Source organism: Suncus etruscus, chromosome 8, assembly GCF_024139225.1.
Source record: "Suncus etruscus isolate mSunEtr1 chromosome 8, mSunEtr1.pri.cur, whole genome shotgun sequence".
In the NCBI taxonomy this organism is placed as follows: domain Eukaryota; kingdom Metazoa; phylum Chordata; class Mammalia; order Eulipotyphla; family Soricidae; genus Suncus; species Suncus etruscus.
The window spans coordinates 117,759,747-117,776,119 of record NC_064855.1 but is presented as its reverse complement, the minus strand read 5'-3'; the positions used below and the strand labels follow the sequence as shown (position 1 = coordinate 117,776,119).

Sequence of the window (16,373 nt, the reverse complement as noted above, 5' to 3'; positions counted from 1 at the left end):
ACCATTGTCCGGGGAGAGAGAGGCGAGGTGGCTTCTGTGGAGCTGGCTGCCATCCTTCAGGGACAAAAGAAGGTCCCAGTGTGCTTGTGACTTTGCTGCTGCTGCAGGCACTGGAGGGAGGGAGACCCGCCAGCCCCCCGCCTGCCTGACACTGCAAACTTTTTGCAAGCTGTGTTTGGCCCCTGTCACCAAACCAGCCTTGGGATCCTGTCCCCAAGACTCTCATCCCCGCCTGTGAAGCCCTCATTTACCGCCTGGATACTTTGGCCTGTGCTGCCTCTTCTATGTGGAGTCTTTGGCTACTTGGCTACTGCTTTGGGGGAGCATTTGCCCAGGCTAGCGGGAAGGGGCAGCTGAGCCCCGAGAAAAGCGAAATATGGGGACCCGGGTTAAAGGCTGCAGTGGTGCTCCCGGCCCGCTACTTCTACATTCAGGCGGTGGATACCTCAGGAAAAAGGTGAGTGGAGAGAAGGGTGCCCTAACTATCGGGGAGCATGGTTACGTCTTGGAAAAGGACGAGGGGGTCTCCACTTAACTTTCATCCTAACAGGAACTCGGTTCTCCACTGGACTGAGACATCTTAGAGGGGAGCTTGGAGGGACCTCCCTGTCTACTATTTTTTCCCATACAAGTCTTTTTCCTCTGTTGTTATAGAAATGATGCTGAACTAAGTCTTCTCCTGGATGATTTGATAGATTCCCCCCATCTTTGGGGAGGGAGGTGGTCAAGTTCACCACTTTGCAAGAAGTACAATTTTGCCTTGAGTAGGCCCAAGTGAGGCAGGAATGGACAGCTTCAATATTAGAATCTTGGTTAGTGGGGCCGGAGAGATAGCATGGAGGTAAGATGTTTGCCTTGCATGCAGAAGGACAGTGGTTTGAATCCCGGCATCCCATATGGTCCCCCGAGCCTGCCAGGAGCGATTTCTGAGCATAGAGCCAGGAGGAACCTCTGAGGACTGCTGGGTGTGACCAAAAAAAAAAAAAAATCTTGGTTAGTTTCCTTTTTATTTTTTCTTGTGCCACCACTGTTTTCATTCGGTTCCAGATCTGTTGGGGAGTATGTGTGGAAACTCAAAGAAATCCAAATTAAACATCCCTTGAGAGAGTGTGGATCAAATATGAGTCTTTTGTATGTCACAGAGGTACATGTCTCCCATTGAGTTCTGCCCGTTTTTATCCTTTACTAGACTTCACTCTTTTTTTTTTTTTTTTTTTTTTTTTTTAGTTTTTGGGCCACACCCAGCAGTACTCAGGGGTTACTCCTGGCTCTGGGCTCAGAAATCGCTCCTGGCAGGCTGTGGGGACCATAAGGGATGCTGGGAATCAAAGTCAGGTCCATCCTGGGTCTGCCATGTGCAAGGCAAACTCCCTGCCACAGTGCTATCACTCCAGTCCCTAGATTTCACTTCTGAAAATAGTTTGGTTTTGTTTTTTGTACTTGGCGAATGCTGACTGGAGAAGTTTTTGGAAGAAAAACCAGTCTAGGCAGTAAGAACTTTTCCAAGACAAGAAAAGAAAAGTTGTGGCTATAAATAGTACACTTTGGGAGAATTAAATAACATCATAAAAATCTTCAGAGCCAGAACAATGATTCAAGAAGTTTCCCATGATGTCACTGATCTGGAGCCTCCAGACTGGCCTTTATCCATGTCTGAGCATGATTTGTAATGCTGATTTTTAAAAGAATAGGAAATGTTTTTTTAAAATATTGTTACCTTTGGTAGGAGGGTTCTCACTAGGTAGTGCTCAGGGACTGCTCCCTGCTCATGAACCTGAGCATCAAACGGGTGTGGCCCAAAAAACAAAAAAAAAAAAAAGATGCTCATGAAACTGTGTGGTGATAGGGATCAAACCTATGCTCCAGCCCTTTAAACCATCTCTATTGCCCGAAAACACCATTATCTTTTGAAGCGTCCTGTGATCACAAACTTCTAGTTGGGGGGCCAGAGCAATAACACAGCAGTAAGGCGTTTGCCTTGCACGCGGCCTACCCGGGACAAACCCGGTCGATCCTCGGCATCTCAAATGGTCCTCTGAGCTTGCCAGGATCGATTTCTGAACACAAAGCCAAGAGTAATCCCTGAGCGCTGCCAGGTATGGCTCAAAAATGACAAAAATATTCCAGTTGGGATATATATAAAATAAATTGGATCCAAAAAAGCATTTTTATCTGTTTAAGGCATTCAGAGATAAGGAGTTCCTTCTTCCAAAGAAATGTTTATTGCTAGGGCAGAGAGATAGCACAGTGGTAGGGCATTTGCCTTGCATGCAGCTGACCCGGGACAAACCTGGGTTCAATTTCAGGCATCCCATATGGTTCCCTGAGCCTGCCAGGAGCGATTTCTGAGTGCAGAACCAGGACTAACCCCTGAGCACTGCTGGGTGTGGCCCAAAAATGCAAATTAAAAAAAATGTATATTGCCTGTGTTATTGAGATGAATAAAAAAGAGCTTCAGGACCAGAGCAATAGTACAATAGGAAGGTGCTTGCCTTGCACACAGCCATCCTAGGTTCCATCCCTCGCACTGCATGTGGACTGCTGAGTCTTGCCAGGCACTGAGAGCAGTGCCAGGAGAAGACTTGAGCACTATCAGATGCAATACCCAAGTGCCACGCAAGTTCCCTCCCAAGCACAGTGGGAAGGATGTCCAAAGACAAGCAAAAAGTAAAAATAAACAGCTCCTGGGGCCAGAGCAATGGCACAATCGGTAGGGCATTTGCCTTGCACGCGCTGACCTATGACGGACCTCGGTTCTATCCCCCCCCCCCCCCCCCGGCATTCCATATGATCCCCCAAGCCAGGAGCAATTTCTGAGCATCGAGCCAGCAGTAACCCCTGAGCGTCACCGGGTGTGGCCCAAAAACAAAACCAAAAATAAACAGCTCCTACCCTCAAGGTAATTTCTTGGCCTTTTTGTTTGTTTACTTATGGTGGCCACTCCAGGCAATGTCCAGGGCTTTACCTGGGCAATATTTTGCAGTGCTTCAGAGAGTGCCAGAGATCAGATGTTAGATACCTGAGTCACTTCCCCAAACCTCAAGCAACTATCCCTTTTATGGAACTAGCCATATACAGAGGCCTGTGCAATATTGCAGTAGGCAGGGCGCTTGCCCTTGACATGGCCAACTCAGATTTCATCTCCAGCATTCCCTAGGATTCCCCAAGCTCCTCAGGCGTGATACCTGAGAACAGAGCCAGAGATCAGAGCCAGTTCTGACAGGGTCCAAAACTATTTAAACATGTATAAAAATCACTGGGGCGCTGGAGTGATAACTCAGCAGAGAGAGCATTTGTCTTGCACACGGCTGGCCCAGGGTTCAGTCCCTCGCATTTCATAAGGTCTCCCAAACCCTTTTGGGAGTGATTTCTGAGTGCAGGGCCAGGAATAGGTCCTGAGCGCCCCCAAGGGGTGACCCAAGGACAAAAAAATCATTGGGAATGATGAGACAAGGACACTGTGGATGTACAGCTAACAGTGTCCCAAGCAGATGTCAAATGCTGAACAGTAAATTGGAATCAGACTCCTGATCATAGGGTCAGTGTAAGAGAGGGGAAAAGGAATCGGAGCGAGAGCACGCAGCTGAGTCAAGACAGACCTAGGTTTGATCCCATATGGTCCCCTGAGCCTGCCAGGAGTAATTTCTGAGTGCAGAGCCAGGAGTAACCCCTGAACTCCACCAGGTATGGCCCCAAAACACCTGTAAAAAGTAAAAAAGAGGGCCCGGAGAGATGGCACAGCGGCGTTTGCCTTGCAAGCAGCCGATCCAGGACCAAAGGTGGTTGGTTCGAATCCCGGTGTCCCATATGGTCCCCCGTGCCTGCCAGGAGCTATTTCTGAGCAGACAGCCAGGAGTAACCCCTGAGCACCGCTGGGTGTGACCCAAAAACTAAAAAAAAAAAAAAAAAAAGTAAAAAAGAGATGGGAAGAATAAACATGATTACATGATTTTAAAGTAACAAGAAAGAATCAAGGGAGGGAGAGAAGGAAAAAAGGGAGGAAGAGAGGAAGGAAGAGAAGAAGAAAGGGAAGAGAGGGGCATTTCTGGGTAGAGGAGCAGAATGAGAGTAAATACAGGGGCCATGAACATGCCTCCCACCAGGCACAGAGCCAGCACAGATGCTCTGCAGGAATGTGCGGTCCGGACACATGTGAGGTTCAGGCATGACCTGTGTTGCTGAGGTAGAGGTGGGAACAGATTCAGCATCTTCAGAATCCCTTGCAGTTTTCACAGAACATACATGTTCTCCTGGCCATTGCCATCTTTTATTTTGTGGTCATTCATTTTCTCTGATGTTTCTCCTCATGTTGGTACTCAAAGCAAAAGCAGCAAACAAGGTAGGGGAGAAGGGGGAGGGGGAAGACTGGATCCCGTGGTCTTGGGGTGCGGGGGGACTGATAGCTGAAGTAACCTGAATCTCCTGGCCCTTACCCTCACAGATTCACATCTTCTCCCGGAGAAAAGGTGTTTGAGATTAAAATCTCGGCCCCCGACGAGCAGTTCACGCGGGTTGGAATCCAGGTGTTGGACCGAAAGGATGGGTCCTTTATCGTCAGGTACAGGTTGTACGCGAGCTACAAAAGCCTGAAGGTGGAGGTCAAGTTCCAAGGTCGCCATGTGGCCAAATCTCCATACATGTTAAAAGGTATTGAATTCAGGGATACGGCAGTAGAATGTTGGGGAGGGCACTTAGTATTCAGTTCTGGGGCTTCAGATGGTCCCCTGAGTGTGACCAAAAGTGATCCCTGAGTGCGGAGCCAAGAGTCCTCCCTGAGCTCATTCAAGTGTGGCCCAAAACCCAATACTTAACCCACACACACTCACACATGTGTGTATCTATTTGTGTGTGTATATATGAAGTATACATACATATATATCAGTATATGTATACTGATTTGAATATGATGTTGGTTTGTTGTTTGTTTCTTTTGGTTTTGGGCCACACTCAGTGGTACTCAGGGGTTGCTTCTGGCTCTGTGCTTAGAAATCACTCCTGGCAAAATTTCGGGGGACCATATGGGATGCCTGAAATCGAACCCTGGTCAGCCACGTGCAAGGCAAACGTCCAACCCACTATGCTATTGCTTTGGCCTCACCTTGTTAGTATTGATAATGGTGAACCCTTTAAGAAAACCTGACACCTTTAGAGACCTTGGTTATATAAGATATAAGAGAGTATCAGAAATATTCATTTGGGGGCCAGAGAGGTAGTGTAGTAGATAATGCCATCATTGCATGTAGCCCACCTGGATTCAATCCCCAGCACCAACTATAGCCCTACTGAGCACCGCTAGAAATGAATTTGAGCACAGCGCCAGGAATAAACTATGAACAGCAGCAGGTGTGTCCCAAAAACAACAACTCACAAGAAAAAAACATTTGTTTCACAGTAGTCTGTCATGAAAACAGGTAGGCTTCTCTGGTGACCTTTTGCCAATGTTTGGTTATTCTTAAATTCATAAAATATAATGAACAGTAGCCAGAATAGAGGAAGGAGAAAAAAATACTACCAAGTTGCTTTCTCTGAAATTTTTATAACTTGGCCACAAAATACTTTCCAGACAGAAGAATGTCTTGGCTGTGAGTGTAATAAAGGTATTTGTTTTTGTTTTGGTTTTATTTTTTTTTTGGGTTTTTATTTTTTTAATATTTTGTTTTGTTTCGGGGATACACTCAGTGGCAGTCAGGGTTTACTCCTGGCTCTGCACTCAGAAATCAATTCTGGCAACTTTAGATGACCACTTGGAATCTTGAAGTTTGAACCTGGGTCAGCTACGCACAAGGCTATTACCCAACCCGGTGCACTATTTTCTGGCCAAAAACTATTTTGTTTTTGTTTCTTTGTTTGGGGCTACATATAGCAGTGCTCAGGGGTTACTCCTGGCTCTGAGCTCAGAAATTACTCCTGGAGGTGTTCAGAGGACCCTATGGGATGCCGAGGATAGAACCTGAGTAAGCCATGTGCAAGGCAAATGCACTCCCCGCTGTACTGTTCCCTCCGACCCCAATAATAAAGCTGTTTTTATTATGAAAAGGAGTCAGACAGTAAATACCTTCCCCAAGTAAGGAGGTCAGAAGTCCCTGGGTGAGGGTTTTCCACCTGTCTCCCAGTGTCACTCCTTAAGCCTATGTCCCTGGCACGTGAGCAGGCCCAGTGTACCATGAGAATTGCGACTGTCCCATGGAGGATAGCACTGCGTGGCTGCGAGAGATGAGCTGTCCTGAGTCCATCCCTCAGATTGAGAAAGACCTGGAGCCCTTCACCACTGTTGATCCAGACAAAATTGCTGTGGAAATCCCAAAGAGGTTTGGACAGAGGCAGAGCTTGTGTCACTACACGGTGAAGGACAACAAGGTAGGCAATGGCTGAGCACATAGGGCTGGGCTGGTCCTTGTAATTTCTCCCTGGGGCCTTTGGGCTCTTTTCCGACCCAGGAAGTGCTTTGCTTCTCTCAAAGGTTTACATCAAGACTCACGGGGAACATGTTGGGTTTCGGATCTTCATGGACGCCATCCTGCTTTCTCTCACTAGAAAGGTAAGTGCTGCCTCTCTCCTGGGCCTGACAGACCATTGGAGCCCAGTGGAATGGTTCAAGGTAAGAACATGAGGCCATGCCTTGCACACAGCTAACCCAGGATGGACATGGGTTTGATCCCCAGCATCTATCTATATGGTCTCCCGAGTCAGGGGCAATTTCTGAGTGCAGAGCCAGGAGTAACCCTTGAGTGCCACTGGGTGTGACCCAGAAAACCAAATAAATAAATAAATAGAACATGAGGCCAGGGGCTGGAGTGATAGTACACTTACCTTGCATATGGCTGGCGTGGGTTCAATCCCCATTATCCCATAGTATAAAATCAATCTCCACATTGTGAAATCGCCACACATGCTTATTTCCACCCCCAGGTGGATCTGATGCAGATAGTGTAGCTGCAGAGAATTAATAAACCAAGCCAGTCAGGAGAGAGTCATGGAGTCAGTCTCTTTATGGTCTCTCATCACCCCAAGCCAGACTGACTTTTCTTTATTCTCCCAATACAAAATTCACCAAGGTGAGAAGAGTTGGGTGGAGTAAAGTCCAGGTGGGCTTTTACATATCAAAGGGTTTAGGTTTAAAAGAAAGAGGAAGATGGAGAAAGCCTTTGTTTTGCGTTCCTAGCTGGGTATCATCTTACACTAGCTGATCTACCACCCCCAGACTGCCAGGAGTGACTTCTGGGTGTAGAGCCAGGAGTAACCCCAGAATGCCACTTAGATGTGACCCCAAAGCCAAAACACAAACAAACAAAAAAAGATTATGTGGTCAGAGTGATAGCAAAGCAAGTAGGGCTCTTGCCTTGTACACAGCTAACCTAGGTTCAATCCCCAGCTGTAAAATAAAATATCTAAGAGTTGATGTGACCACCCAAGCGCTGTGTTTCTAACCCCTTAGGCAGCTGTGTGTGATGAAGCAGAGTAGCAGAGGAGAAATAATACCAAGCCAGTCAAAAGCTTAATCAGAGTTAGTCTGCTTTTACTTCATGGCCTTTCTGCCTCATGGCCTCTCTCTGGCTGCCATGTGCTTTCTCTGCCAAGCCCACAGCCAATCTCCTTTCTTTTTTCAAGCCAACTCCCAGCCCCAGATGGGGAAATATCAAGTCAGATACAAAAACAACTGTCCAGTGGATTTTTACATCTCAAAGAAAGATGTTAGGAGACAAGGAAGCTGGGGAAAGGGTTCAGCTTACACACATTATCTTATATAATCAGTCCCCTGAGTAACACAACTTTGTTGCTGTTTATCTCACAGTGATTCAATTTCATTTCTTAATATATATTTTTAATTTACCACATTTTTTAAATTTTACTTATTGATTGATTCATTGGTTTGGGGGCCACACCCGGCGGCACTCAGGGGTTCTTCTGGACTGCACTCAGAAATTGCCCCTGGCTGGCTATGAGACCATATGGGATGCTGGGGATGGAACCAAGGTCTACCCAGGTCGGCTACATGCAAGGCAAACACCCCATCACTGTGCTATCTCTCTGGCCCCAATGATTTGATTTTAAAACTGATTAGACAAACAAACAAACAAACAAACAAAGAAGCAACTTATCCCCAGGAGCCCATTGGCAAAGGCCTGGCCCAGACCCCATCAGCTGTGGCCAAAATAGCTCTGGACCACTCAGAGAAAGTGATCTGAGTCCCCATTACCAGCCGTGACAGGCAGGTGCCCTCCCTCCCTGCTGTCCCCTCCAGGTGAAGATGCCCAATGTGGAATTCTTTGTGAACTTGGGGGACTGGCCTTTGGAAAGGAAGAAATCCAGTGCCCAGCCGCACCCCATCTTCTCCTGGTGCGGCTCCACAGACTCCAAGGACATCGTGATGCCCACCTACGACCTCACTGAGTCAGTGCTGGAGACCATGGGCCGGTGAGCCGGGCTGCCTGCCCTGAGCCCCGCTGTCCAGTCCCCCAACCCTCGCAGTGTATCCCAGGACACAGCCACCCTTTGTGTCCCCCAGGGTCAGTCTGGATATGATGTCAGTCCAGGCCAACACAGGGCCGCCCTGGGAGAACAAGAACAGTACCGCGTTATGGAGGGGCCGAGACAGCCGTAAGGAGAGGCTAGAGCTGGTGAAGCTCAGCCGGAAGCACCCCGAGCTTCTGGACGCCGCCTTCACCAACTTCTTCTTCTTCCAGCACGATGAGAGCCTATATGGGCCCATCGTTAAGCACATCTCCTTCTTCGACTTCTTCAAGGTGAGGACTATCCCCATCCCGGCCTGATTGGATTTATTTGTTGGATTTGGTGGGCAGCTACACCTGGCAGTGCTCAGGGTTTACCCCTAGCTCTGTGCTCAGGAATTACTTCTGGTAGTCCCAGAGGACCATATGGGAGTTCAGAAATCGAACCCAGGTTAGCTGTGTGCAAGGCAAGTACCCTCCCCACTGTGCCATTGATCAGACCACCTTTTGTGGTTGGTTGGTTGGTTGGTTGGTTGGTTGGTTGGTTGGTTGGTTGGTTGGTTTTGGAGCCACATCCAGCAACACTCAGCCTTTATTCTTGGTGTGCTCAGGGGACTCTCTGGGATCCCGGAAATCAAACCTGGGTCATTTGTATGCAAGGCAAATGCCTTCTCTACTATATTATTGCTTTGCCCTCTCTTGTGGTTGGCTTGTTGATTTGTTTTGGAGTCACATCAGTGAGATTCAGGCCTTACTCCTGACTCTGTGACTCAGGACCCATTCCTGGCTGCTCCATCATCAGGATATTGCTCCTTTGTGAAATCTAAGTGCTTCAAAATCAATGTGACTTAGGGTCAGTATGTGCTACAGTAGCACTTGCTGAGGACCATAGTAGGGGCAGGATCCAGACAGTTTGTGTCTATGGATGATGAAGCTTAAGGTCTGGGGAGAGGAGAATAAGGAGAGCAGCAGGAAAGAGCTGTAGGGACAAGGCTGGGGCTCCAGGGGCCAACCCCATCTCTGAATGGTTCCCAGATCTCCACTGGGAGTGGAATAAAGAAAGGAAGGAAGGAAGGAAAGAGGGAGGGAAGGGAAAGGGGAAGGAAAGAGAAGGGAAGGTGGAAGGAAAAGGAGAGAGGGAAGAGGGAAAGGAGAGAAGGGAAAAGGGAAGGAGACAGGAAAGAAGAAAGAGGGAATCGGAAAGGAAAGAATGAAAGGAAGGGAAGGAGGAAAGAAAAGGATAGGGTGGGAAGGAGAAGGGAAAGGAAGGGGAGAGGGAGGGAAGGAGGAAGGAAGGAAGGAAGGAAGGAAGGAAGGAAGGAAGGAAGGAAGGAAGGAAGGAAGGAAGGAAGGAAGGAAGGAAGGAAGGAAGGAAGATATACGCAAAAAGGACCTGTTATACAAGCAGTTCAGGAAACTAGGGGTGGAGGTGTGGGAAGCCTGCTGAGAACAATGGTGGAGGGAGGTCAGCAATGGTGGTGGGCATTGCCCTAATTCACTGTCACGTGTACCTTAAATACAATTGTCCCTGCGCCCCTGTTCCCAGCATGCATCCCATACCTCCCTCCTTTGCTCCCTTTTGAATATACCTTTGTATAGATTGGATGTATTGATTTTGTTGTTGATGACTTTGAATCAATAAAAAATTATTAAAAAAGAAAAGGGAAAAAAGGAAGGGGAGAGGAGGAGAGGAGAAGGAGGAAGGAAAGGGAAGGGGAAGGAAGGAATGAAAAGGGAAGGGAAGGATGGAAGAAAGGAAGGGTGGAAGAGAGGGGAGGAAACAGGGAAGAGGAGGAAGGAGCGGAGTGGGGAAGGGAGGGAAGGGCAGATGGGAGGAAAGAATGCCCAGCAGACCCTGATTTCCTGCTCCTGATGCTCTGATTCCTGGCAGCACAAGTACCAGATCAACGTGGATGGCACCGTGGCTGCCTACCGGCTGCCCTACCTGCTGGGGGGCGACAGTGTGGTGCTGAAGCAGGACTCCATCTACTACGAGCACTTCTACAGCCAGCTGCAGCCGTGGCACCACTACATCCCGGTCAAGAGCAACCTCAGCGACCTGCTGGACCAGCTGCGGTGGGCCAAGGAGCACGACGAAGAGGTAAAGAAGGGTACCCTGGGGAAACCTCTTCTCTGGAAGGGGGGGTGAGTTTTATCACCCCAGCAGGGTGACCACAGCCCACCCACCAGGTCTGCATGAACCAGAAATGAAAACTTCACCTTGAGGCTAGGGAGGTGCTCAGGGCACACGTTGCATATTCCATTCCCAGCACTGCCTTATTTTCCAAAACCCACCAGGAGCAACCCCTGATTACCAAGCTCAGAACACCAAAAGTCAAACAAACAAAAAGGGGCCAGAGCAACGCACAGAGGTAGGGCATTTCCCTTGCACATGGCTGATCCGAGATGGACCTGGGTTCAATTCCTGGCATCCCATATGGTCCCTTGAGCCTGCCAGGAGTGATTTCTGAGTGCAGAGCCAAGAGTAACCCTTGAGCACTGTCGGAAGTGGCTTTCCAAAAAAAAAAAAAAAAAGAAGAAGCTAAATGTTTGGCCTTAGTTGTATTTTATATTTCCTTTTTTGTTTTGTTTTGTTTTGGCACCACACCTGTTGATGCTCAGGGGTTACTCCTGGCTTTGCGCTCAGAAATTGCTTCTGGCTTGGGAAGACCGTATGGGATGCCAGGGATCAAACCACTGCTTCAGCCCCATGTATTTTATATTTCCTTGAGGGTGATCAAGTTTCCTCCTTCCTTCCTCTCTCCATCCTTTCCTTTTCTCTTCCCTCCTTTTCTTTTTTCCTTCTTTCTTCCTTTCTTTATTCCACTCCCAATGGTGTTCTGGGGATTACACAGAGCTGAGGTTGGCCCCTGCTCTTTATATTCTCTCAACAGTGCTCAGGGATTATTCCTGGTCCTGTGCTTAGTAGTTGCTCCTGGTGGTTCTGGGGGTGAGGGGAGCCTTAATGGATACCAGGGATGGAACCCAGGTTGGCCACTTGCATGGCAAGTCCCTGCTTGCTAGATTGCCCCAGCCCCAGTAGGCTCTAGATTTTTTAGTGATCTGAATGTTAAGCCAGTGTGATAAGAGAGATGGTGAATTGAAGTGAGGAATTGCATGAAATAAACCCCAGACTACTTTGTTCTCTATCAAGTTCTTCCCCACATAAGGAGTTTCTTCTCCTTTCTCCTCTACTTTTGTTTTATTGGGGAGTCACACCCAGTGGTACTCAGGGGTTACTCCTGGCTCTGCACTCAGAAATCACTCCTGGCAGGCTTGGGGAGCCATATGAGATGCCAGAAATCGAACATTGGTTATCCCCATGCAAGACAAACACCCTCCCCTCCTCACTGTGCTATTGCTCCAGCCCCACTCTCTCCCTGACACATTTTTCTACCTTCTTAAAAAAATGAAATATAACCTTAGAATAATTATTGAAACTTGCGAAGGTAGTGTGTCCTCATCCTGCATTACATTTACCAAGCCATCAAAATTTTATGTAATGGTTCCTGTTTCCCCCAAGAGACTTAAGTGAAGCATCTCAGACTTTCATGTCTCTGTAACTCACTTTTGTCATACCCTCTCATAAAATTATTTCTATTCCCACAAAAGGTCCCCCCACTTATTCCCACTCTCACCCCACTCTAAAAAGACTCTCAAGCTCAATTTGCAAGGGGAAAATAGATGCTTCGATAAAGAATATTTTGTTGTTCTCACAGGCAAAGAAGATAGCAAAAGCAGGACAAGAATTTGCTAGAAATAATCTTATGGGCGACGACATATTCTGTTACTACTTTAAACTGTTCCAGGTGAGTCATTTTCCAAATGTTTTGCTTGTTTCTTTGGGGTGAGTTGTTTTTTTTTGTTTGTTTGTTTTGCGGCGTTTGGTTTTTTGGTCTACACCAGGCAGTGCTTGGGAATTTCTCCTGACTCTGCCTTCAGGAGTCATTCCTGTCAGTGCCTGAAGGATCCTATGGGATGCTGGGGATTGAACCTGATTGGGTGCCTCCCCACTGTGGTGCTATTTCTTCATCCCTGAGCTGCATGTCTTTTTAAGACAAAGACCTACACAACTTGTCAGGAGAGCTATTGGGAACAGAAAATACTTTACCTAATTTCTCAGAGTATGTAGCATGAGAGATATCTCAGCCCTTTGGATAAAAAAAAAAAATTAGAGAGGACAGAGTGATCATCCAGCAGGGGTTCCATCTCTGGCATCCCATATGTCCATTGAGTCTTCCAGGAGTAGATTCCTGAGTGCAAAGCCAGAAATAAACCCTGAGCATCTCATGGTGTGGCCCCCAAAAGAAAAACAACACAAAAAAAAATCCAGGGAAAATATTCCCCTAGGAAAAGCAAAGCTTTGCTACTAGAGACCATGGTCAGGCATCATGCTGACCTGCAGAGTTGCTTCAGAGAAATGGTGTTTCTCGGCAGCACTGCAGCCAGTATTGGCTCCAAAATGCCTCAGAGGGTGGAGCTCATGCCTTGCATGCACAAGGCCCCATTTTCCATCCTTCACTATCTGACCACTCCTGGTCTCTCAGCTCTGCTGGCTCGAACATCCTTGTGTCCCTGGGCCTGAGCTGTGAGCCATCAGACCAAGCACTGCCAGGCCAAGAATCACTGGCAGTGGGTCCTGTGCTCTGGAGCTATGACCTCCAAATAAAATAACTTAGGAGTCAGCTCCAAGCCTGACTTCCCTTGGAAGTTGTTTCCATGGATTTAGGGATTTGTAATTAACACATCACAGGCTATTTAAATATTTCTTTAAAATAAAAAAAGTGGGGCCGGAGAGATAGCATGGAGGTAAGGTGTTTACCTCGCATGCAGAAGGTCTGTGGTTCAAATCCCGGCATTCCATATGGTCCCTGGAGCCTGCCAGGAGTGATTTCTGAGCATAGCGCCAGGAGTAACCCCTGAGCACTGCTGGCTGTGACCCAAAAAAAAAACAAACAAACAAACAAAAAAAAACAGGAGTAACCCCTGAGTGTCACTGGGTATGACCCAAAAACAAAAACAAAAGATTAAAATAAAATAAAAATTAAAAAAATGCAGGTGTCTGGACCAATAGCACAGCAGGGAGAGTGTTTGCTTTGCATGCAGCTGACCCATGTTCAATCCCAGCATCCCATATGGTCACCTGATCCTGCCAGAAGTGATCCCTGAGCTCAGATTTAGGAGTTAGTCATGAGCTTTACAAGTGTGGGGACCCCCAAAACAAAACAACAAAGCAGTTATAAATGATGGGTTTGTAGTAACACTGGACTTAGGTTTGGGGGAGTTGCTAGGGACTAAACAGGCCTCAAATATGCAGTCTTTGCCCTCGACATCTCTTCCATGCCTAACCAAGATTTTAGGTCTCAAAATTATAGACATGGAGCCCCATATCCAAGGCAAAAATAGGTTTCCCTATTTTTATGTTTAAACCTTTTCCCCAATTTGAAGGGCTAAAGAGTCTGTTGACTAATAGCACTGGGGGGATTTGGCAATGGGGAGATTTGCCATCTGGGTTTCTAGAAGGCTGCAAGAGCATATTAATTTATTAGTTCACTCAGACTAGAGTGTTGTAGGTGAGGTCCAGAGCAGTAGCACAGCAGAGAGGGCATTCGCCTTGCAAGTGGCTGACCCAGGTTTGTTCCCTGGCATCCCATAAGGGTCCCCCGAGACTGCCAGGAGTTCTTTCTTTCTTTCTTTCTTTCTTTCTTTCTTTCTTTCTTTCTTTCTTTCTTTCTTTCTTTCTTTCTTTCTTTCTTTCTTTCTTTCTTTCTTTCTCTTTCTTTCTTTCTTTCTTTCTCTTTCTTTCTTTCTTTCTTTCTTTCTTTCTTTTCCTTCCTTCCTTCCTTCCTTCCTTCCTTCCTTCCTTCCTTCCTTCCTTCCTTCCTTTCTTTCTTTCTTTCTCTCTCTCTCTCTCTCTCTCTCTCTCTCTCTCTCTCTCTCTCTCTCTCTCTCTCTCCCTCTCTCTCTCTCTCTCTCTCTCTTGCTTTTTTTTGGTTTTTCGGCCCACACCCATTTGATGCTCAGGGGTTACTCCTGGCTAATCGCTGAAAAATTGCCCCTGTCTTGGGGGGACGATATGGGACGCCGGGGGGATCGAACCGCGGTCCTTCCTTGGCTAAGGCTTGCAAGGCAGACACTTTACCTCTAGCGCCACCTCACCGGCCCCTTTCTTTTTCTTTCTTTTCTTTCTCTTTCTTCTTTTCTTTCTTTCCCTTCCTTCATTCCTCCCTCCCTCCCTTCTTTCTTTCTTCCTTTTTTCCTTCTTTCCTTCCTTCCTTCCTTCCTTCCTTCCTTCCTTTTTTCTTTCCTTCCCATACCTAGGGATTACTCCTGGCACTGCACTCAAAAATCGCTCCTGGCAGGCTTGGGGGAACCTATGGGATGCCAGAAATCGAACCTGGCTGCATGCAAAGCAAATGCCCTACAGCTGTGCTACCCTCCAGCCCACTGCCAGGAGTGATTTCCAAGTGCAAAGCCAGGAGTAACCCCTGAGTGCTGAGTGTTTTCGGATGTGGCTCAAAAATAAAACAAACAAACAAAAAAAAAAAACAAAAAGAAAGGTGAACCATGGTGGGTATAGCAGTCTAGGGAAGGGGCCTGAGCAATAGCACAGCAGTAAGGCATTTGCCTTGCACATAGCCAACCCAGGATGGACCTGGGCTTGAGCCCTGAATCCCAGATGTCCCCCAAGCTTGCCCTGGGTGATTTTTGAGCACAGAGCCAGGAGTAACCTCTGAGCGCCATCAGGTGTGCCCCACAAACCAGACACACACAAAAAGGCAGTCTAGGAACATCATGGGTATGATCATGTTCACTGAGAGACAGAAGGTAGTGAAGAAAAAAATCCTACATGTTCTACAACTGGACAGAAAGAACAAGAATCAGCCTCAAGGGGGCGTGGCCCGCTTGGCCAAGCAAGTTGAAAGTCCATGTTCTAGAATGGTCCAAGGCACCAAATCTGGCCGAGGTACCTATGTCATCTCAGAGGCATTTTTGTATGGTTTCCTCTGCAGGAATATGCCAAGTTACAAGTGAGTGAGCCCCAGATCCGAGAGGGCATGAAGCTAGTAGAACCCCAGACCGAAGAGGACCTTTTCCCTTGCAGGTGCCACCGGAAAAAGGTAACCAGCACCCAAATGCTGAGTCAGACTCCATTACAATAGAGAGTTACTTGACCTTGGGATAATTCTTATAATTTCCTGGACCCTGAAAGCCTCTCACAGTCTTTTTTCTTTTCTTTGTTTTCATCTTCAAGAGAATGTAATGTACTAATGAATGCAAGTTTTCTCATCTGCTGAAGAATGTCTTGTCTCTAACTATTTTCTTCTCCATTGCAGACCAAAGATGAACTCTGATGTACAGAATTCCCACCCCTTCAAATAAGTAATGGTGCTTCAAAGACTCTCCGGATTTGGAAAAAGGAGTGTCTTTCAATTAGGAATTTCACAGACGGGATAAATAAATTCCACTCTGTTTGGATGACAAAGATAGATTTCTTTTTTTTTTTTTTTTTTTGTGGTTTTTGGGTCACACCCGGCAGTGCTCAGGGGTTTTTCCTGGCTACGTGCTCAGAAATTGCTCCTGGCAGGCACGGGGGACCATATGGGACGCCGGGATTCGAACCAATGACCTTCTGCATGAAAGGTAAACGCCTTACCTCCATGCTATCTCTCCGGCCCCAAAGATAGATTTCTTATTCTGCAGTATTCCCCATCGTTTTCCTTGGATGCATATTTTTGGAAAAATTTTATAATAAATCCATTTTTATTCAAAAAGCCTTGTGTTGTGCTCAAACTAATAGTTCCTCGCTGCATTTTGGACCAGGGTGTAGTTAACAGTGGGGGAGTCTGGGACCCCAATTCTGCATGTAGCGACACAGTAGCCTAGAATCTGTCCAGAGGCTGCTCTTAGAGCAGCATTCTC

The 16,373-nt window shown here is 47.2% G+C and overlaps 1 protein-coding gene across 1 annotated transcript; it reads left to right on the top strand.

Moving 5' to 3' along the window:
• The first annotated feature begins 250 nt into the window (after window positions 1–250).
• On the top strand, window positions 251–15,945 carry POGLUT2 (protein O-glucosyltransferase 2). The gene is made up of 10 exons (XM_049778624.1): window positions 251–457; window positions 4,442–4,647; window positions 6,152–6,357; window positions 6,461–6,538; window positions 8,243–8,415; window positions 8,507–8,744; window positions 10,342–10,551; window positions 12,170–12,259; window positions 15,464–15,571; window positions 15,788–15,945. Exons 1-10 carry the CDS (start codon window positions 285–287, stop codon window positions 15,803–15,805), a joined length of 1,500 nt encoding a protein of 499 aa, XP_049634581.1. The 5' UTR covers window positions 251–284; the 3' UTR covers window positions 15,806–15,945.
• The last annotated feature ends 428 nt before the right edge of the window (window positions 15,946–16,373 follow it).